At 40.4% G+C, this 23,432-nt stretch overlaps 1 protein-coding gene and 1 long non-coding RNA gene across 8 annotated transcripts in view; one reads left to right on the forward strand and one right to left on the reverse strand.

Moving 5' to 3' along the window:
• LOC141014227 (NACHT, LRR and PYD domains-containing protein 3-like) overlaps nt 1-18,321 on the forward strand; it is a 48,741-nt gene extending 30,420 nt beyond the window's left edge. For 3 of the 7 annotated variants that reach the window (XM_073487931.1, XM_073487933.1, XM_073487936.1), the window contains 10 exons: nt 613-2,419; nt 4,077-4,250; nt 5,176-5,349; nt 6,423-6,596; nt 7,668-7,841; nt 8,903-9,076; nt 14,536-14,706; nt 15,628-15,801; nt 16,500-16,673; nt 17,582-18,321. In XM_073487931.1, coding sequence (XP_073344032.1) covers nt 613-2,419; nt 4,077-4,250; nt 5,176-5,349; nt 6,423-6,596; nt 7,668-7,841; nt 8,903-9,076; nt 14,536-14,706; nt 15,628-15,801; nt 16,500-16,673; nt 17,582-17,609 — 3,224 coding nt within the window. In that variant the 3' untranslated portion in view covers nt 17,610-18,321. The remainder of the gene's footprint in view (nt 1-612; nt 2,420-4,076; nt 4,251-5,175; nt 5,350-6,422; nt 6,597-7,667; nt 7,842-8,902; nt 9,077-14,535; nt 14,707-15,627; nt 15,802-16,499; nt 16,674-17,581) is intronic. The other 4 variants (XM_073487932.1, XM_073487937.1, XM_073487934.1 and 1 more) reach the window with 2 other exon arrangements.
• A 2,736-nt stretch (nt 18,322-21,057) lies between these two features.
• On the reverse strand, nt 21,058-21,591 carry LOC141014284 (uncharacterized). Its single transcript, XR_012180488.1, has 3 exons — nt 21,520-21,591; nt 21,393-21,430; nt 21,058-21,186 (listed from the first exon to the last, which is right to left on the reverse strand). It is a non-coding gene; the product is annotated as an uncharacterized lncRNA (long non-coding RNA).
• Between the last annotated feature and the right edge of the window lie 1,841 nt (nt 21,592-23,432).

Here is a 23,432-nt window from a genome sequence, read left to right on the forward strand (position 1 = left end):
TTACAGTACACGTGCGTTACGAACACCAGAGAGGCTCTTTTCAAAAGAGGTCTGAAATAACCAAAACAGTCAAGTAGTTGCAGTAAAAACATTATAAATGTGATCATAAATCAACACCAGCAACAAATAACAGAGGGTCGATGGGCCCACCAAAATCAACAAAGGGGAAGAGGAGCCAGAACAACCCACAACGGGCCGTAGGATCTTGGTTCTGCCCTCGAAGCCAAACCAACATTAGAACTGAACCTAACAGAAACAAATCCCCCACCAAACTGGACTACTGCACCAATAAAACGAGACGATTGTAATGTGTAAAAACAACCACAGGAGCAGCAGACAAGCTGACAGAAAGCTCAACAAGTCCTGGAGCCATTAGTGCCAATGCCTCCACCTCAGTGGCTGAGTACCATTTCTAAAGGCTATCAAGTTTGTTTGAAAAATAAGAAATGGGATGCTCTACCGTTACAGCCTCCTGCAGAAGGCCAGTGCACATACAGCAGCACCTTTACTGCTTTATATATTCTTATTTTGGTCCTTTTAAATGAAAGTGAAAATAATGTGCAGATTGTCGTTGTGTTTTGTTTTGTCTCACACTTTTCTCCCTTTTTTTAGTAGATGTTGGTCTGCAGGAGGTGTTAGATGAACATAAGATCAGTCTGAGGAGGAGATGTGAACGTGTGACTGAAGGAACTGAGACAGGAAGTGATGAAACAGGAAGTGGAACCCTCCTCAACAGGATCTACACTGAGCTCTACATCATAGAGGGACAGAGTGAAGAGGTTAATACCCAACATGAGGTGAGACAGCTGGAGACAGCTTCCAAGAAGGAGACCCTCCATGACGATCCAATCAAGTGCAGCGACATCTTTAAAGCCTCACCTGACCAACAGAGACGCATCAGAGTCGTTCTGACCAACGGCGTCGCTGGAGTTGGAAAAACCTTCTCAGTGCAGAAGTTCACTCTGGACTGGGCAGAGGGCTCCGAAAACCAAGATGTCAGTCTGCTGGTTCTGCTCTCGTTCAGGGAGCTGAACCTGATCAGAGATGAGCAGTACAGTCTTCTCAGGCTGCTCCATGTTTTCCATCCAACATTACAGAAGGTGACAGCAGAGAAGCTCGCTGTCTGTAAACTTCTGTTCATCTTTGACGGCCTGGATGAAAGCAGACTGTCACTGGATTTCAAGAACGATGAGGTCGTGTCTGATGTCACACAGAAGTCATCAGTCAGCGTGCTGCTGACAAACCTCATCGAGGGGAAGCTGCTTCCCTCGGCTCTCGTCTGGATAACTTCCCGACCTGCAGCAGCCAATCAGATCCCTCCTTCATGTGTTGACAGGGTAACAGAAGTACAAGGCTTCACTGACGCCCAGAAGGAGGAGTACTTCAGGAGGAGGTTCAGTGATGAAGATCTGTCCAGCAGCATCATCTCACACATCAAGACCTCCAGGAGCCTCCACATCATGTGTCTGATCCCAGTCTTCTGCTGGATCACTGCTACAGTTCTGGAGCACATGTTGACTACAGGCCAGAGAGGAGAGCTGCCCAAGACCCTGACTGACATGTACTCACACTTCCTGCTGGTTCAGACAAAGAGGAAGAAGCAGAAGTACGATGAGGGACGTGAGACGAGTCCACAGGAGCTGACGGAGGCTGACAGGGAAGTTCTTCTGAAGCTGGGGAGGCTGGCGTTTGAACATCTGGAGACAGGAAACATCATGTTCTACCAAGAAGACCTGGAGCGGTGTGGTCTTAATGTCACAGAGGCCTCGGTGTACTCAGGAGTTTGTACAGAGATCTTCAGAAGAGAGAGTGTGATCTTCCAGAAAACAGTCTACTGCTTTGTTCATCTGAGCGTTCAGGAGTTTCTGGCTGCAGTCTACATGTTTCACTGTCACACCAACATTAACACAGAAGTCCTGAAGCCTTTTTTGGGAAAAAAACAAGTTAAATCAACACTGGATGTCTTCCTGAACAGAGTAATGAAGAAATCCCTTGAAAGTAAAAATGGCCACCTGGACCTGTTTGTTCGTTTCCTTCATGGCCTCTCTCTGGAGTCCAACCAGAGACTCTTAGGAGGTCTGCTGGGTCAGAGAGGCAACAGTCCAGAAATCATCCAGAGAGCCATCAACAACCTGAAGAAGATAAAGAAGTCGACAGAAGTCTCTCCTGACAGGAGCATCAACATCTTCCACTGTCTGATGGAGATGAATGACCACTCAGTTCATCAGGAGATCCAAGAGTTCCTGAAGTCAGAGAACAGATCAAAGAACGAACTCTCTCTGATCCACTGCTCAGCTCTGGCCTACATGCTGCAGATGTCAGAGGAGGTTCTGGATGAGTTGGACCTGCAGAAGTACAACGCATCAAAGGAGGGACGACAGAGACTGATTCCAGCTGTGAGGAACTGCAGGAAGGCTCTGTGAGTCCAGATAAGATTATCATTGTGTGTTTATTACATTATAAAACAATGTTGAGCTGACGTCATCAGTATTAAAGATCCACACGTTACACACATGCACAGTCTAAAAGTTCAGCTCTATAAAAGTCAAACAAGTAAAACTTGCTTTTTGAAATATTAGTACTGTTTGTGTTTTGCACTATAAATATCTATAAGAAAAAAAGTATCTTCTATCATCTTCTAACTCTCTTCAAGTGATGGAAGATTGAAACATGTTGTTACAGTCATTTTATCACAACAGTCTTATTGTTACAGTGGATAGAGTTTCTGCACTTTGTTTCTATAATGTGTCTGTTTATTGTTCTTATTATATACAGACACACAGACATGTGATATCTGTGATCTGCTGGATCTGTGAGGGTTGAGGTTTTTAGTCGGACCCAAACTGCAGAGACTTGAGATAGAGATGAATTCAAAGGTGATTTATTGAGGTAAACAAGTTGGTGCTGGGAGCGAGGAGGACAGGCAGGCAGGATGGAGCGATGGAGAGAGTCCAGGCAGATGGGTGAAGCTGCGAGCTGAGCTGAGAGACGCTGAGGATCTGCACACGTGGAGAGGGAAAAACATAGGAATGAGATGGCGTCAAGCCATAGAAAAAACACTGGAGCACAAAACACGTAGTCATCAAAACACTAGATGACACTGAGATAATGTACTGAGGTTTAGCAAGAGCACAGGTACAATCACCCAACGTGACGCAACAATCTGCCACAGGAGTGGTGAAGAGACCAGGGTGTTATAGCCGGAAGGATGAAGGACTGATCTGTCCATTCTCACAGTGTTTAACATGTCTATTATTATTGCTTTGTTTGAGAGGATGTCAATCGATGTTCCCTCTTGAAAAGCAAAAAAATCTCCCTCTCCATTCTCATTGAATAAAAGGAGCAACTTTACATTGTTTCCCTCCTTATACTCAATTTCTTTTCTCACATGTTTCTATATTATACATGAGTTTGATTCATCAACACTGAGGCTCTCTCTGTCTCTCTCTCTGGTAGTATTTGAATGGACTGGTCTGTAAACTGGTTTACTCCAGAGCGATCACACATTCAGCTCCTGGGACAACATCAGGGTTCATCCTGCCAGTGAAGGAGAACTCAGCAGGTTCAGTTCAGTACAGAGGTTTTATCATCACCAGACTACAAGAAGAAATGATGTCGTTAAACAGCTGAACTCCACTTGAGTAAAACTATTCACTATGAAATTATAATGAAACAATCTTTGATGAAAAGCAGAGTGATATTAAAAGATGCATAGACTACATACAAGCACATGACTGAGGTCAGTACATACAAGTGCTGTTACAACCTCCAGTGATTGTAGCACTCAGTGGACATCATGTTCAAATAAAGTTTAACAGACACAGATCACATCACCTTGTTTGGGAGACACTTTGGTCGAAAGCTGCCATTGAGGGATCATTAGTTTGCTCAAGGACACTTTGACATGTGGACAGGAGGAGCTCAAGTTTCAAACCACAAACCTTGTGATCAATGACTGAGCAGCTCAGGCTGAACAACTGACCAGCTGAGCTACAGCCAAATGTGTTAATGTCTGTTTTTTAGATAAAGTGTCAGATTTTATTTGACCTTCAGTTTTATTTTCTCTGTCATCACAGACTTTCTGGTTGTGGACTCTCAGAGACTGACTGTGAAGTCGTGGCCTCAGCTCTGAAGTCCAACCCCTCCCATCTGAGAGAGCTGGACCTGAGTAGAAACAGGCTGAATGATTCAGGAGTGAAGCTGCTGTGTGAAGGACTGAAGAGTCCAAACTGTAGACTGGGGATCTTGAGGTCAGTTCATGTATTTTCTCTTCTTCAGTGTTTATCTCCCTAATTTAAAGCCACAACAGAACTTTTAAATATCCTTTACTTTTCTTGTTTTCTGTGTTTGTCTGAACACAACTCACAACAGCTCTTTTTTTAGTCTGTCAGCAGAATTCAGTCTGGACTCTAATTGGATTCATGTTGTTATGGATACTGTAGTGTTGGGACCGGTGTTAAAGAGGGTGCAGAGTTCAGCAGCATGTTGATAACATGTGTTGACATGAATGTGGTGACATTTAGATGACGTCTGTAGAAGGCTGACATTACAACATGATGATCCACAATAACACAATAACAAAGTCACTCAATCATTTTAGGATCCAGCTAATTGATGAGGACACAGTAATGTTGAACTGCACATTAAACAACTGAACATTGATGGAATATAAACAGATCTTTATTACATTATTTATTCTTTATTCAGATTGAGTCTGCAGTTTGTCAAAGATCAGCTGTGCTTCTGTGGCCTCAGCTCTGAAGTCCAACCCCTCCCATCTGAGAGGGATCAGAGATTTATGAAGCTATATGATGCTTATACTGACTGAATAGTTCAAACTGAAGATGATTTGATTGAATCTAAAATCAGTTTTTGTGAGTTTTTATTTGTTTGGCTTCACAACATGAGTTTGTGTAGATGGAGCCACTGGTGGAGCTGCAGAGTTTAAGAGGTGAAGTCACGACGTCTTTATTGAAGTAGCAGCACGTTGTCATTAATATTAATGACCGCTCTTTGTCACCTTTTGTATTTTAGAGGTTTGAACCTGCGTCCTGTTGGGTTCAGATGTTTGGAGTTTCCATTTTCTCATTTTCTTTTTGAACAGATTATTAATCACTGAATGATTTCAAGCAGGAACATTGTCTTCTAAACTTACATCATTTATTCTTTATTCAGATTGAGGTGGTGCAGTTTGTCAGAGATCAGCTGTGCTTCTCTGGCCTCAGCTCTGAAGTCCAACCCCTCCCATCTGAGAGAGCTGGACCTGAGTAAGAACGAGCTGCAGGATTCAGGAGTGAAGCTGCTGTGTGATTTTCTGCAGAGTCCAGACTGTCGACTGGAGACTCTGAGGTCAGACAACATTTTTTACTTCTGTGCTCAGATTAAGATGATGTGAAAGTTGTGGTGACACTAAACTGCAGACATGAGGCTGATATTATACTGATCCTCACTGAGTATCTTAATGTTGAGCTGCACATTTAAAACCTTCATATAACAAGAAAAATCTACACTGGATGTCATGTTTTTTTAAATCAATGATAATGAAAGATTTATGAAGCTATATGATGCTTATACTGACTGAATAGACTAAACTGAAGATGATTTGATCTTCTGACTCCACTTTTCCTAAAAAAATTAAAATAAATAAAAAACACAGTAGATGTCTTTTGTTTACTCTTCCCCAGAATTCATCCTGAAATATTTGCATCTTTGGAAACTTTGTGATGTTGAGTTGAATGTTAAGTTTTTATTATGCTGATCCACACTGACTATCTCAATGATAAAGTCGATTTTCTTTTGCAGTGGTTTAATCCATTGACTGTGGCAGAGCAGTGTTGAGCTGCACATTTAAAACCTTCATATAAAGAGAAAAATCTACACTGGATAATTCACTGTGATCCTCTTCAACTCTTGATTGTCATCTTATGTTCCACATCATGTTTTTTTAAGAAAGTGATAATAAAATACATAAACACAATTAATAAATAAGTTATCTCTGTTTCAACAATCAGACAACAACAAATATTCAGTATTTTCTTTTTCCATCAGTTATATAAAACTATATGATGCCCACACTAGTTCAAACTGAAGATACTTTGATTGAATCTAAAATCAGTTTTTGTGAGTTTTTATTTGTTTGGCTTCACAACATGAGTTTGTATAGATGGAGCCACTGGTTGGAGCTGCAGAGTTTAAGAGGTGAAGTCACGACGTCTTTATTGAAGTAGCAGCACGTTGTCATTAATATTAATGAGAGCTCTTTGTCACCTTTTGTATTTTAGAAGTTTTAACCTGCGTCCTGTTGGGTTCAGATGTTTGGAGTTTCCATTTTCACATTTTCTTTTTGAACAGATTATTAATCACTGAATGATTTCAAGCAGGAACATTGTCTTCTAAACTTACATCATTTATTCTTTATTCAGATTGAGGAACTGCAGTTTGTCAGAGATCAGCTGTGCTTCTCTGGCCTCAGCTCTGAAGTCCAACCCCTCCCATCTGAGACAGCTGGAGCTGAGTGAAAACAAGCTGCAGGATTCAGACGTGAAGCTGCTGTGTGATTTTCTGCAGAGTCCACACTGTCGACTGGAGACTCTGAGGTCAGACAACATTTTTTACTTCTGTGCTCAGATTAAGATGATGTGAAAGTTGTGGTGACACTAAACTGCAGACATGAGGCTGATATTATACTGATCCTCACTGAGTATCTTAATGTTGAGCTGCACATTTAAAACCTTCATATAACAAGAAAAATCTACACTGGATGTCATGTTTTTTTAAATCAATGATAATGAAAGATTTATGAAGCTATATGATGATTATACTGACTGAATAGTTTAAACTGAAGATGATTTGATCTTCTGACTCCACTTTTCCTAAAAAAATTAAAATAAATAAAATATACAGTAGATGTCTTTTGTTTACTCTTCCCCAGAATTCATCCTGACATATTTGCATCTTTGGAAAATTTGTGATGTTGAGTTGAATGTTAAGTTTTTATTACACTGATCCACACTGACTATCTCAATGATAAAGTCGATTTTCTTTTACAGTGGTTTAATCCATTGACTGTGGCAGAGCAGTGTTGAGCTGCACATTTAAAACCTTCATATAAAGAGAAAAATCTACACTGGATAATTCACTGTGATCCTCTTCAACTCTTGATTGTCATCTTATATTCCACATCATGTTTTTTAAGAAAGTGATAATAAAATACATAAACACAATTAATAAATAAGTTATCTCTGTTTCAACAATCAGACAACAACAAATATTCAGTATTTTCTTTTTCCATCAGTTATATAAAACTATATGATGCTCACACTGGTTCAAACTGAAGATACTTTGATTGAATCTAAAATCAGTTTTTGTGAGTTTTTATTTGTTTGGCTTCACAACATGAGTTTGTATAGATGGAGCCACTGGTGGAGCTGCAGAGTTTAAGAGGTGAAGTCACGACGTCTTTATTGAAGTAGCAGCACGTTGTCATTAATATTAATGAGAGCTCTTTGTCACCTTTTGTATTTTAGAGGTTTTAACCTGCGTCCTGTTGGGTTCAGATGTTTGGAGTTTCCATTTTCTCATTTTCTTTTTGAACAGATTATTAATCACTGAATGATTTCAAGCAGGAACATTGTCTTCTAAACTTACATCATTTATTCTTTATTCAGATTGTTTGACTGCAGTTTGTCAGAGATCAGCTGTACTTCTCTGGCCTCAGCTCTGAAGTCCAACCCCTCCCATCTGAGAGAGCTGGAGCTGTGGGGAAACAACCTGCAGGATTCAGGAGTGAAGCTGCTGTGTGATTTTCTGCAGAGTCCAGACTGTCGACTGAAGACTCTGAGGTCAGACAACATTTTTTAACTTCTGTGCTCAGATTAAGATGATGTGAAAGTTGTGGTGACACTAAACTGCAGACATGAAGCTGATATTATACTGATCCTCACTGGGTATCTTAATGTTGAGCTGTACATTTAAAACCTTCATATAACAAGAAAAATCTACACTGGATTCATGTTTTTTTAAATCAATGATAATGATAGATTTATGAAGCTATATGATGCTTATACTGACTGAATAGTTTAACTGAAGATGATTTTATCTTCTGACTCCACTTTTCCTAAAAAAAATTCAAATAAGTAAAAAACACAGTAGATGTCTTTTGTTTACTCTTCCCCAGAATTCATCCTGACATATTTGCATCTTTGTAAACTTTGTGATGTTGAGTTGAATGTTACGTTTTTATTATACTGATCCACACTGACAGTCTCAATGATAAAGTTGATTTTCTTTTACGGTGGTTTAATCCATTGACTGTGGCAGAGCTGCACATTTAAAACCTTCATATAAAGAGAAAAATCTACACTGGATAATTCACTGTGATCCTCTTCAACTCTTGATTGTCATCTTATATTCCACATCATGTTTTTTAAGAAAGTGATAATAAAATACATAAACACAATTAATAAATAAGTTATCTCTGTTTCAACAAACAGACAACAACAAATATTCAGTATTTTCTTTTTCCATCAGTTTTATGAAACTATATGATGCTCACACTAGTTCAAACTGAAGATACTTTGATTGAATCTAAAATCAGTTTTTGTGAGTTTTTATTTGTTTGGCTTCACAACGTGAGTTTGTATAGATGGAGCCACTGGTGGAGCTGCAGAGTTTAAGAGGTGAAGTCACGACATCTTTATTGAAGTAGCAGCACGTTGTCATTAATATTAATGAGAGCTCTTTGTCACCTTTTGTATTTTAGAGGTTTTAACCTGTGTCCTGTTGGGTTCAGATGTTTGGAGTTTCCATTTTCTCTTTTTCTTTTTGAACAGATTATTAATCACTGAATGATTTCAAGCAGGAACATTGTCTTCTAAACTTACATCATTTATTCTTTATTCAGATTGATGAGCTGCAGTTTGTCAGAGATCAGCTGTGCTTCTCTGGCCTCAGCTCTGAAGTCCAACCCCTCCCATCTGAGAGAGCTGGACCTGAATGCAATCAACCTGCAGGATTCAAGAGTGAAGCTGCTGTGTGATTTTCTGCAGAGTCCACACTGTAGACTGGAGACTCTGAGGTCAGACAACATTTTTTACTTCTGTGCTCAGATTAAGATGATGTGAAAGTTGTGGTGACACTAAACTGCAGACATGAGGCTGATATTATACTGATCCTCACTGAGTATCTTAATGTTGAGCTGCACATTTAAAACCTTCATATAACAAGAAAAATCTACACTGGATGTCATGTTTTTGTAAATCAATGATAATGAAAGATTTATGAAGCTATATGATGCTTATACTGACTGAATAGTTTAAACTGGAGATGATTTGATCTTCTGACTCCACTTTTCCCAAAAAAAATTAAATAAATAAAAAACATAGTAGATGTGAGACTTACAGTTGTGGCGGCCGGACTGGCGGTATCATAATCTGAGAGCTCCCAGAAGGGTCCGGGTCTTTCCCCGTTTTAGAGTATTTTACACACCAATTTTATCATAAATGATATGGAGAAGTATAAACTAAGGAAGCCTGAGACCACAGAAAATCAGGACAAAACGGCAAACAAAGAAATGGCGACAGGAGACGCTGATGAAGCTGTCGGCACAAGTGAAGCTAGCAGCACGTGGACATGTGCGCTCTGCGCGCCAGCATCAGCGCTGTCCACGCTGAAATAAAGACAGGACACAAGGACATGAAGAAGGAACTAGACTGTTTCTGCCAGACAATTAAACGAGACACGAAGGAAGAGTTTGGGAACTTTAAAGAAGAAGTTAACCAGAAGCTGAGTGAGATCGGGGCAGAGCTGAAAAACACGGAGGCCAGAATGGATGAAGTGGAGAACCGAGTGGCCGAGGTGGAAGAGTGGAAGACTAATGCTGAAGACGAGCTTCTACAAACTCTGCAGCAACAAGAGCGGTTCTGAGGGGTGGCCTGGGGTGGCCGGGCCGCCCCTGAAAACTCATTGGCCCCAGATCTGATAGGTAGTTGGTCAAGTTCGTCAACACAAGAAACAGGAGACATGCTGTCAATCAATGATGACAGCTGATCAGCTGATTTAGGGCCACATTTTTAACTAACACAGTAATGGTCGTACTGAGGCTGTGAGAGCTGATTTCTGCTCAGTGGACGTTTGGCCATGCAGGTCTGATAGGTGAGCCATGAGAGATGAGCACGGCAGCTGCACCTGCTGCTGCTGCTGGTCCGGTCGTTAATGAAACAGGAGGACGTCCCAGTGACAACGTCAACTGCTGGATAACAACGCTGAACTCTGTCGGTTGAGAGGTTTGGTAATTTAATGTTTAGTTATGTCGTAGTTCCCTCTGAATGTGTAGGAAAACTTTATCTAGCACTAAGTAGCAGCTAAAAGACGAACTACACTGCACTAGCTAGCTAAGCTGCTAGTTTTCCTACATATTCAGAGGGAACTACGACTGCTACTACTGCTAGCTTAATTACTACACTTAGCAGCTTAGCCAGCTAGCAGCTAAAAGACGAACTACACTGCACTAGCTACTGTAGTTCGTTTATTAGCTGCTAGCTAAAAGACGAACTAGCTGCTAAGTTAGCCTAGCTTAGCAGCCTGCAAACCAAGTTAAGCATTAACCTTAGCGTTTTTTTTTTATTATTGTTATTTGGACACCGCCATGAAATATGAAACGCTGTTTTCTGGACTGAAGACTGAGGGTGTTTTTGCAGATGTGTGTGTTCAGTAGAGGTGATGTTATATTTTTGACCAACCAGTGTGTGAAATATAGTGTGACAGTCTAGATTTAAGGAGCTTTAACACAAGAACAAGCTGTGATTTATTTATTTGCTCTGTGATTTAAAGACTTTTCTCTGGGAGATAAAGGACTTTTTGTTTGTATCAGTTAGCTCATCTTCACAGTTCACATGTTTGAGACGTTAAACAGGCAGAGGCAGAGCAAACTGCATTCAAATGCCACAAATGCTTGAGATGCAAAATGAGTTAATTGTGTTATTAAAAGTGATGGAAGATGTCGGTAGTTATGTAAAAACAAACCTTTGTAGATACTATAAATAGACATAATGAGGCACATTGTTGACACCTCCTTTATTTTGACATGTTAATGGAGTCAGAGCTGTTATTTAAGGGCCTCCAGAGCCCCACGAACATCCTGTATTTTACACACTGATTCTCACCCGATTTGACAAAGATCCTGCTTGACGTTTGTAGTTATAGCTATTACTTCAAAGTGAATTGACTGATTGAGTGAGTGATTGATTGATTGATTGATTGATTGATTGAATTTCATTTCTTTGCTTTACTAATTTAGGCGCCATCTTGTGGTTAAATAAAAACACACCTGGCAAAGAATAAACCAAAAAAATCAAATTCCAGTATCTCCAACAAATGATATCTAAGCTAAATAATAACATAAACTAAGCATGTAAAGAACAACACATATTTCTGTTTTTTCCTTACAAGCTTAGATTATCTTTTGCTCACAGATAAACTTTTTAATAAGGCCTGTCTTTAAGTATTAAGCTTTGATTTGAAGTTTTTGGTTTGTTCTGTTGCCTGGATTGCTGTGTTTTTATGTAACCACAAGATGGCGCCTCAATTAGTAAAGCAAGCACAGGTAACAGTCCAGGTGACACAGATGATGAGCTGATGACTGATTCATGTTATTCTACAGGATGAGTTATGAGCAGTTGAATTGTGCTCCCTAATCTAACTTGTGAAGAGATGAGGACTTTAATCCACTCCAAGGAAATGGCTCTTAGAAAATCTGTACCCTATCCTGAACATAATTACTGATTAAAAATAGACATGTTAAAATAACCAGACTTTTTAAAAAAATATTTTTTTACCAGCATAGACACCTTTTATTTACGAGACAGTTACGAGACAGGAAATCATGGGAGAGAGAGGGGATGTGACACGCAGCAAAGGACGTCCAGCCGGGATTCGAACCGCGGTCGGCTGCGTACGTGGTATTAAACTTCGCTATGCCATGGCCACCCCACACTAGCTTTGTGTCCCATCTTGGCCACCCCAGTAAAAATGTCCTGGATACGCCACTGACAAGAGCGCGTCCGGTCCAAACTGACAGACTTAGAAGCAGCTCCCGCAGAAATAACCTCCATCTTTGGGATCCCCGAGGGGGAGGAGGGGGACAATGCATGTGAGTTTGTAGAAGTTGATCAAGTCCGAGTTATCGCTCCCTGACATCGACTTTAAAATACAACGCTGTCACAGATCACTCGGACCAAAGCCGCCCCGAGATCCATGATGCTGTGCTTCCTCGCCTACAGAACCAAGGAACTGGTGCTGAACACCGCATGGAGAAAGAAAGAGGAACACCTCAACGGAAACAGAGTTTATTTCGACCACGATTACCCGGTAAAAATTATGAAGAAAAGAAAGGAATATGCGCCGCTGAGGAAGGTGCTGAAGGAAAAGGGACTCAGGTTCCAGACACCGGCGCTGCCAAACTCTGAGTCTTTTCTGAAGAAGGACTCACAACATACAACAACGCAAAAGAGGCGTCGGAGGACGTGTGGAGGAAGGGGATTTTAACACCTGACGAACAAACCACCGAGGGCTCAACACCTGTCGGACACACCGGGCCAGCACAGATGAGACACCCCGCGGGAGACTGGAGTCAGTGGGTCTGTTAATTCATTGATGAATTAAGTGATCGATTAGTTAATTAAGCATTTTTTTCTTACTACAAGAACTCAAAGACCAAGAAATTAAACACATGGAACGTAACGACCCCCGATTATTAGAGCAGATAAAAGTGACCAGACAAAACTTGAACAGAATATATGACAGTCAAGAGGAGATGAAAACTAGATCCACCAAACAAAGGTATTATGACAATGGGCCAAGAGCTAAAACACTATTAGCTTGGAGGATAAGAAGGCAACAGGATGAAAGGTCCATTCATAAAATCAAAGATACACAATCTGCCAAAATGTGTAACAAGCTAAAAGAAATACAACACTGCTTTGAAAATGACTATAAGGGCTCGTACACACAACCGGATAGTGTAGATTCTGCAAGCATTACACATCTTTTGAGCTCATTGGACCTGCCATCCATTGGAACCGAACAGAATAAAGTAATGACAGGTGAGATAACCAAAGAAGAATTAGATAATGCCATATCGAGACTCAAAACAAATAAAATGCCAGGCGCGGATGGATACCCAGCTGAATGGTACAAAACATTCAGAGAGATACTAACACCAGTATTATTGAAATGCTTCAATTTTACACTTAAAGGTGGAGAAACACCAACATCCTGGAAACAAGCAATAATTTCCATAATCCCAAAGATGGGTAAAGATAAATCTGAGTGTAGTTGGTACAGACCCACATCAATACAACATTTAGACTACAGACTATACACCTCAATAATTGCAAAAAGACTTGACAACAAACTTCCTGACATAATAGATGACGACCAAACAGGGTTCCTCAGGAACAGACAGACACAAGATAATGTAAGACGGGCTTTACACTTAATGGATCATATGAGCAAAACTAAAGATAAATCTATTGTTCTCAGCCTCGACGCCGAACAGACATTTGATTCTGTTGGCTGGGAATATTTATATTTAACACTGCAAAGATTTGGCTTTAGCAGCTCAGTTATTCTGTTTTTAAAGAACTTATATCACTCCCCTACAGCCAGAATAAAAATAACTTTTGATTCCCAAAAAATTCATCCTGACATGTTTGCATCTTTGGAAACTTTGTGATCTTGAATTGAATCTAAAATCAGTTTTTGTGAGTTTTTATTTGTTTGGCTTCACAACATGAGTTTGTATAGATGGAACCACTGGTGGAGCTGCAGAGTTTAAGAGGTGAAGTCACGACGTCTTTATTGAAGTAGCAGCACGTTGTCATCAACTGAGGACGCTCTCTCTGTCTCTCTCTCTGGTAGTATTTGAATGGACTGGTCTGTAAACTGGTTTACTCCAGAGCGATCACACATTCAGCTCCTGGGACAACATCAGGGTTCATCCTGCCAGTGAAGGAGAACTCAGCAGGTTCAGTTCAGTGCAGAGATTTTATCATCACCAGGCTACAAGAAGAAATAATGTCGTTAAACAGCTGAACTCCACTTGAGTAAAACTATTCACTATGAAATTATAATAAAACAATCTTTGATGAAAAGCAGAGAGATATTAAAAGATGCATAGACTACATACAAGCACATGACTGAGGTCAATACATACAAGTGCTGTTACAACCTCCAATGATTGTAGCACTCAGTGGACATCATGTTCAAATAAAGTTTAACAGACACAGATCACATCACCTTGTTTGGGACACTTTGGTCTAAAGCTGCCATTGAGGGATCATTAGTTTGCTCAAGGACACTTTGACATGTGGACAGGAGGAGCTCAAGTTTCAAACCACAAACCTTGTGATCAATGACTGAGCAGCTCAGGCTGAACAACTGACCAGCTGAGCTACAGCCAAATGTGTTAATGTCTGTTTTTTAGATAAATTGTCAGATTTTATTCGACCTTCATTTTTATTTTCTCCGTCATCACAGACTTTTTTATTGTGGACTCTCAGAGACTGGCTGTGAAGTCGTGGCCTCAGCTTTGAAGTCCAACCCCTCCCATCTGAGAGAGCTGGACCTGAGTTTCAGTCTCAAGGATTCAGGAGTAAAGCTGCTGTGTGAAGGACTGAAGAGTCCAAACTGTAGACTGGAGATCTTGAGGTCAGTTCATGTATTTTGCTCTTGTGCAGTGTTTATCTACCTAATTTAAATCCACAACAGAACTTTTAAATATCCTTTACTTTTCTTGTTTTCTGTGTTTGTCTGAACACAACTCACAACAGCTCTTTTTTTAGTCTGTCAGCAGAATTCAGTCTGGACTCTAATTGGATTCATGTTGTTATGGATACTGTAGTGTTGGGACCGGTGTTAAAGAGGGTGCAGAGTTCAGCAGCATGTCGATAACATGTGTTGACATGAATGTGGTGACATTTAGATGATGTCTGTAGAAGGCTGACATTACAACATGATGATCCACAATAACACAATAACAAAATCACTCAATCATTTTAGGATTCAGCTAATTGATGAGGACACAGTAATGTTGAACTGCACATTAAACAACTGAACATTGATGGAATATAAACAGATCTTTATTACATCATTTATTCTTTATTCAGATTGAGTCTCTGCAGTTTGTCAGCTGTGCTTCTGTGGCCTCAGCTCTGAAGTCCAACCCCTCCCATCTGAGAGGGATCAGAGATTTATGAAGCTATATGATGCTTATACTGACTGAATAGTTTAAACTGAAGATGATTTGATTGAATCTAAAATCAGTTTTTGTGAGTTTTTATTTGTTTTGCTGCACAACATGAGTTTGTATAGATGGAGCCACTGGTGGAGCTGCAGAGTTTAAGAGGTGAAGTCACGACGTCTTTATTGAAGTAGCAGCACGTTGTCATTAATATTAATGAGAGCTCTTTGTCACCTTTTGTATTTTAGAGGTTTTAACCTGCGTCCTGTTGGGTTCAGATGTTTGGAGTTTCCATTTTCTCTTTTTCTTTTTGAACAGATTATTAATCACTGAATGATTTCAAGCAGGAACATTGTCTTCTAAACTTACATCATTTATTCTTTATTCAGATTGAGTTTCTGCAGGTTGTCAGAGATCAGCTGTGCTTCTCTGGCCTCAGCTCTGAAGTCCAACCCCTCCCATCTGAGAGAGCTGGACCTGAGTAAGAACAAGCTGCAGGATTCAGGAGTGAAGCTGCTGTGTGATTTTCTGCAGAGTCCACACTGTCGACTGGAGACTCTGAGGTCAGACAACATTTTTTACTTCTGTGCTCAGATTAAGATAATGTGAAAGTTGTGGTGACACTAAACTGCAGACATGAGGCTGATATTATACTGATCCTCACTGAGTATCTTAATGTTGAGCTGCACATTTAAAACCTTCATATAAAGAGAAAAATCTACACTGGATAATTCACTGTGATCCTCTTCAACTCTTGATTGTCATCTTATATTCCACATCATGTTTTTTAAGAAAGTGATAATAAAATACATAAACACAATTAATAAATAAGTTATCTCTGTTTCAACAATCAGACAACAAATATTCAGTATTTTCTTTTTCCATCAGTTTTATAAAACTATATGATGCTCACACTGGTTCAAACTGAAGATACTTTGATTGAATCTAAAATCAGTTTTTGTGAGTTTTTATTTGTTTGGCTTCACAACATGAGTTTGTATAGATGGAGCCACTGGTGGAGCTGCAGAGTTTAAGAGGTGAAGTCACGACGTCTTTATTGAAGTAGCAGCACGTTGTCATTAATATTAATGAGAGCTCTTTGTCACCTTTTGTATTTTAGAGGTTTTAACCTGCGTCCTGTTGGGTTCAGATGTTTGGAGTTTCCATTTTCTCATTTTCTTTTTGAACAGATTATTAATCACTGAATGATTTCAAGCAGGAACATTGTCTTCTAAACTTACATCATTTATTCTTTATTCAGATTGAGTGACTGCAGTTTGTCAGAGATCAGCTGTGCTTCTGTGGCCTCAGCTCTGAAGTCCAACCCCTCCCATCTGAGACAGCTGGACCTGAGTCAAAACAACCTGCAGGATTCAGACGTGAAGCTGCTGTGTGATCTGAAGAAGAGTCCAGACTGTAGACTGGAGACTCTGAGGTCAGTAGAGGGTTGGAGTCAGTTCATGCTGGTTTCAGCAGTATTGTACTAAACACAGTATCAAAGTAAAGATCCAGTATTTCCTGCTTTCCTCAGTGAAGCTGTGAGAGGAGAACGGTGACAGGCTTCATGATTGGACAGAAAGAGAGAGCAGTCAGCCAATCAGACGAGCCAGAAGCTTGTTGTGATCGTGTGTTTGAGTTGATGTGAAGACGACTGTTGTTGTTGTGTTCATGTCTACAGGAAGTAAAGCTGGATCACAGCTGACAGCATCACAGGATGTATAGAGACAGTGTCCTCATTCATCAAACTGTCGGAGCATCAAATCTGATCTCAAAGTGTTTGTTCTCTCATTTCAACACTGAACAACTGATCAGTTCATCTTTGTCACAGCTCTCAGATCAGTCTGACTGAAGCCTGCAAATCACTGGCTCTTATTTCAGAGAACCATCATTACATTTAGTAACCATGTGGTCTGTATACGGACCAGAACCTCTGCTGAAGTCCACAAATCACAGCTGATGTTAAACATAATAAATATAGATGCTGGTTTCTAACAGCTTTGAACCCAAACAGCTGTCCATCATTAAAGAGAGCAGTGAATATCTGTGTTCCTGCAGTAATGATGCGTTCAGGGACTGTCAGCAGTTTATTTCCACTGTGTCCTTCAGTGAAAGCTGCAGAGTAAACAGACTTGATGTCCAAAGTGTCTGCAGGTCTGTGAGCTTCACTCCAACACGTTAACATGAGAGCTGAAAGGAAGCTGGCTACGCTACACAGCCGCTCCACTTGTGGTCTGAACAGGACTGAAGTCCTGCTGGTCTTTATATCACTGACTGACAGCTGATGGAGGGAGTCTCTGTCAACACTCATTTATCACTTTACTGTCTCTCTGCTTCTCTCATCAGCTGGAGGAGGTGCTCTCCGTCAGAGTGATGAGGAAGGTGGAGGTGTTGAGAGGATCAGCTGTGTCCTGATGATCCAGAGAGGTTGAAGCAGCACCATCAGCTGGTGGGTGGAGAGGCTCTGACTGGGCCGTGTTACTGGGAGGTGGAGTGGAGAGGAGAGCTTCATCCAGCAGTGACTGACGGACCAATCACAACAAGTGGAGATGACTGTCAGTGCTGCAGTGTGAACTGCTCTGAGATCAGCTCCACTGTCACACACAATGTCCAGTCCAGCATCGTCCCTGTGTTCCTCTGGATGTGACAGAGTATCATCAGTGTATCTGGACTGCTCTGCTGCTGCTCTGTCCTTCTACACAGTCTCTGCAGACACACTGACGCTCCTCCACTCCTTCTGCTCCACACTCAGACACCTCCTCCACCTGGAACCTGGACGTGAGTCTGCATCACGTTCTGTCTTTCTTCTTCTGATTCAGTCAGTCTGTTTATACACTGACTGGTTGTTGAATGATGGAGAACGCCTGTTCATTTTCATATTATGCTGTAAAATGGAGGTTGATGTCAGAATGCAGAAGTCTGCAGTGTCATATTCATCAGTGCAAGATTATTTCTGTACATGTTCTTTATTCTGTGTGTTTAGATTTTTTATTGCATATGAATCTCTTTATATTGTTATTAAACAAAGTCAAATGTTTATTCTTTTGTAATGAGCAAAACATTTATTAAACAATATTTTGATGGTTCCACTTGTGTTGATCAATGTAATCAATTAAGAAACAGCTCAGCAGTTCTGCTATTTAATGGATCACAGAGGTTCAGAGGGGGGCTGCTAACAACTAACAGACCTCTGATATTTGACAAGGAGCCCCAACTAGATTCTGCTTTTTCATATGGAGTCACGAGCCAAAGAGGTTGGAAACGACCGGTTGAATTTTTAACAATGCAGTGTTTTTTATAAGATCGGCAGCTGTTGTGGAAAATCTAACTCCAGCTGCTGGCTGAATGGAAAGAGGACAATAATCCTGGATGAAAAACATTGGAGCAGAGATCATGTTGTGCAGGTAAAATAACTTGTAGGCTAACAGCCGTCAGGTAAAGGTCCTGCAGTAAAACCTCAAATACTTCCAGCGTAGTGCAGTAAATGTATGAGGCAGAGTGACATTTAAATATTCAGAAGAAGTACAAGTGCCTCAAAACTGCACTTAAGTACAGTCCTTGAGTACTCAGTTACTTTCCACCCCTGACTACTTCTGCTACTTGCTCCTTGGTGGTTTTCCAGGGGAAGTTCACTGAAGTCCTGGTCGGGAGGGCTGACCGTCGCAGTGGGGTTTTCTCTATAAGTTGCCAGAGACAGTAACTACAACAACACAACAGTGGAAGGAGACAAAGACACAGTGAGTTAAATTTATTTAGCTTGAAATCTCGTCACATAATCACCACCAGTAAACAGCAGGAGCTGCCTTGCTCTCAGTGACGGGGACAGACGCTGTTTTTCAGGTGAAAGTGTGAGGAAGAGTCGGTAGGACAGGATGACAGAGACTGTCCCATATATAAATCTGGCATTTTAGCACGACCTGCTAACACATTACTGTTGTTTGGTCCTATAACGTTGTCTTGTGGGTTGAAGTGTGACATCCAGTGAAGAGGCCCCCTCGCCTCTGTTGCAGCTCTGTTACTGCCTCCACTGGTGGATCAGAGGCAGAATGAACCTGTCCCCATTCAGCCTCTGTAACTTTCACACTGACGGCGAGGAGGAACAAAGACGCAATGTTCCCGCCATCAAAAGGCCAGTGTGAAAGGGGCTAATGTGGCGTACCGGCTGCAGACGACATGATCCTGAGCCAGCGTGGCTAAAAATATGACAGGAAGTCCAAGTAAACATTTGTGTTGTACTTCACATCAACAACATGATGTCAACCACGACTTCGCTCCATGTTGACTTCATTTCTCAGGATTATTTTACTTTTTTTATAATTTTGATTTTTTTTTTTTCATAATTTTTAATCTTTAGTCTTTTTTAATCTTAGTTTTCAAATTTTTCTGATTTTTTCTTTTTTCTAAAATTTTCACTTTTTTCTCAGAATTTTGAATTTTTTTCCAAAATTTTGATTTTTTTTTCCAAAATTTTTGACTTTTTCTCAGTTTTCAAATTTTTCTGATATTTTCACTTTGTTCAGAATTTTTACTTTTTTTCTCAGAATTTTCACTTTTTCCAAAAAATCCTCCCGTGATGTTTTACAGGTAATTGTGTGAAATGGACCATGTAAAAGTTGAGGAGTTACTCTCTCACAATGAGGTAATTTTATACGACACAGTTAATGTGTAAAACTGCAGCTCCTGTTTTAACTCCAGCTGACTGATGACATCGTCGGTTCTGTCTGAGGGACCTTTTGAACAAACACAAAACAAAACATGGAGTCCAATAATAAATGTCAGCAGGGCTGAGATGTTACTTTAAACATGTTCTCCAACAGTGTCACTAATTACCTGTTCAAAATGTACTCAGGGACGTCATCCAGGTATCACAAGATTAAAGTCATGTAACTTGATTACTTTCCTTTACTTATGCTAATAAAGACGAGAGAAAAGAAATATCAATGAGATGACTTTTATTTAATGTTAATAACGAGTGTATATTCTTACAGAATACACAGTTACAGACGAGTATATCATTCTTTATTTTGAAATTGTAATCTTGTTAGTGATCCCCTTTGTTACTGAATGCATCTGTAATCTAATTACATCTTTTATTTCTGTAACTTTACTCGAATACAGTTCCCTTTTTTGTATCCAAATTATGTAATATGTTTTTAAATATGTAAATGTTTTATATAATAAACTTAAACAGAAAATCCACAAAGAATAGCATGAGTCCATCTTTACTGTTGATTTGTAAAATGTTTATTATTATTATTATTATTATATTACTATATTATATCTCAATTATAAAGAGAATGTGTGCATTAATTGAAGCATCAGTGTGTTTTGTGAATTGACTGTGTGTGTCAGACGTGTGAGTCTGTTCTGACCTCCGGTGGCTGAACTTCACCTCGCTGCAGTCATGTGGAGGTGAAATCTCTGCTGGAAGAGGCTGCAGCCATGAAACTCCTCCAGAAGAGGTCAGTGAAACCATCTGTCTGATCCAGTGCTGTGTCATGTTAACACCACAAGCTTGTGCAGTGTTTGCAGAGCGGGACTCAGCTCAACTCAAATGCTTTTTTCAGTTTATTTTCAAACAGGACAAAAATAAAAACATAAAAAATAAAGCTTTACAACCAAATGGCAGCGATATGTTCAGAAACATCTATACAATTTATAAAGTCATTACGTGGAGCTGTCTGCACATTCAGAGGCCGACTGTACACGTCCTCATTTTTCAGTCTGGATGAAGATGTTTGCCTCCAAAACACAGATCTGAAGGTCTTGTTTCAATACGGCTCCACTGAAACAGTAATAACAAAATGTCCTGAGACGCCGGAGTACGTCTCAAGTTTATTTCCACTTCCTGTCCAGTTGACATTAATGTCTTCATGGAAGATATGTGCATGTAGTGCCGTCACAGCCTTTCTTTGGTTTCACTTCAGTGTTTTTCTTCATTATTTCGTTTCCTGCAAACAAAATTTAACAGAATTTAGTCCTGAAACATGTAACGTTCAAAACTCCTCTTCATTCAACTGTTGCAGAGGACAATAAATGTAAATATCACAGCAATAGAATAGAATTAATCAGGCTTATTTTTCAACTTTCAACGAAGGAAAAAGGTTTAAAGATATAAAATGCAGGATTCCTCAACTTTAACATACAGAATACTTACTTTAAAGATAATACTTCTTCACCACTTGTTGTTTGTGTCTGAGTCAAAAAGACATTACAGTTAGTTCACAACACAGGCAAAATATAAGATCATGCTAAATTATTGATACTATTATTATTATATTTACCTTTTTAGACTTTTGACAAATCCTTTCTTTATATTTTATGAAGAGTCCGACCAAGACCCCTAAAATTAAAACAACTAAAGCTCCAGTTACTCCACCTATAACATGAGAGGTGCCTGAAACAGAAAGAGATTTAGTTTTTTAATCTTTATACCAATCAGATTTCATAAGTTCAGTCTCAGCACCTGTAGCATCAAGATGTAGCGTGAACCTTTATTAAGGGGGTGTGTAAACATGCACAAGTATTAAACCTGATGTCAGGGGTGGACTGGCCATCTGGCCCACCGGGCATCGTCCTGGTGGGCCGTTGACCCAATGTGGGCCGGTCCGGTCCACTATGTTTTTTTGTTTTTCCTTCTTCTCTAAATTCCCTCCAGTTGGGCGGCCAATTGGCTACAGAGGTTTATCAGTGTGTTCCCAGCAGCGACACATATAATTGGTCTATTGTTTGTCATTGTCAATCAATCATGGGCTGACAGTGCTGTCAATCACGACACGAACCAGGGTGGGCGGGACCTCGATGGGCGGGACCTCGATGGGCGGGCCGGGCTGCTGCTGAGCCAGTAGTAACGTTAGTGTGTGGTGGTAGTGAGCGTCTTCCAAACTGTGTCCGCTACTTGAAATGGATAAGAGGAAGAAACAGCTGAGAAACAGCGATTAAACAGTCGAAGTCTCTGGAGGTGGAGGCTTTTTGGTGCCGGGACCAGTGACACCGACCCGCCAGCAGCCACAGGTGCTGCTGCGCCGGGAGACGAGGGAGGAGGACCTGACGATGATGAGCGAGTGGAGGCAGACAGGGTCAGTACCGTCAGCCTGGGGCTGGCTCGGCTAAATGTTTGAGACATGTCCAAAACAAAGTAAAAGATGTTTTTACATTGAATGTGATGCGACCTCACTAACTGCATACTGATGAACGCAGCTGCCGCTAATGCTAACGCAGCTGCCGCTAATGCTAACGCAGCTGCCGCTAATGCTAACGTAGCTGCCGCTAATGCTAACGCAGCTGCCGCTAATGCTAACGTAGCTGCCGCTAATGCTAACGCAGCTCCTCAGAGACTGAAGCCGTTATTTTCTAACTTTGACAGTCTAACATGTGGCAGCACATCAGCCCAGAGTTAAAGGGCTGTGACTGTTGGTAGTTGTGGTTGATTTTGTTCAAATATGCCGAATTGTGATATTATGGGATATTATTATTGCTCAGATGATTTAGCTAAGCTAGCTAACAGATGCTAACGTACGAGGTCTCTTGTTGCCATAGCAACAGTAAACATTCACGTGGCCTGATGAGCTGTAAGCAGAGATACAAAACACAAGTAAACCTGTAGGAAATAATAAGTTTAATTTGCAATATTTACCATTGAATTTATTGTAATCTTTCAATTCATTTATTGTTTACTGAGGTGATAACTATCTAATAGGTATAATTTGTGTGTAAATGTGTTACTTTTACTGTAGTTTTCAAATGGCTGTGTATAGTGTTAGTGTATAGTCTTGAGCATTTTCAGGTCACAAAGATCTGGCTTTTTTGCATTGGGAAACACTAGTAAAGTGTCCTAATGAAAACACGACAAAGCCATTTGACTGTCTTGTTCATAAATGATGGTGTCAGGACTTTTTTTTATGACACACACACTTTCATTGATAGGAATACTTGGTTTTGAGGAATGACCTCTATTTTGAGCATGTGACATGCTTTTGCAGGTTATCAACAAGGTTTTGCAGTTTGTACTAAATGTGTCACCACGTCACAAAAAGGCTACTTGGCTACATATACTTGTCAGTACACAGATGCTGAGTACACGTCCTGTTTGCTGTTTCTTGCAGGTCATGAATTTGGTGAAGAGTGGAGCTGGCTGGCTGCGGACGAGGAAGTAGGGCAATGCATGTGCACATACACGTATATGAGAATGCATATC

This window comes from Pagrus major, chromosome 19 (assembly GCF_040436345.1).
Source record: "Pagrus major chromosome 19, Pma_NU_1.0".
NCBI lineage: Eukaryota > Metazoa > Chordata > Actinopteri > Spariformes > Sparidae > Pagrus > Pagrus major.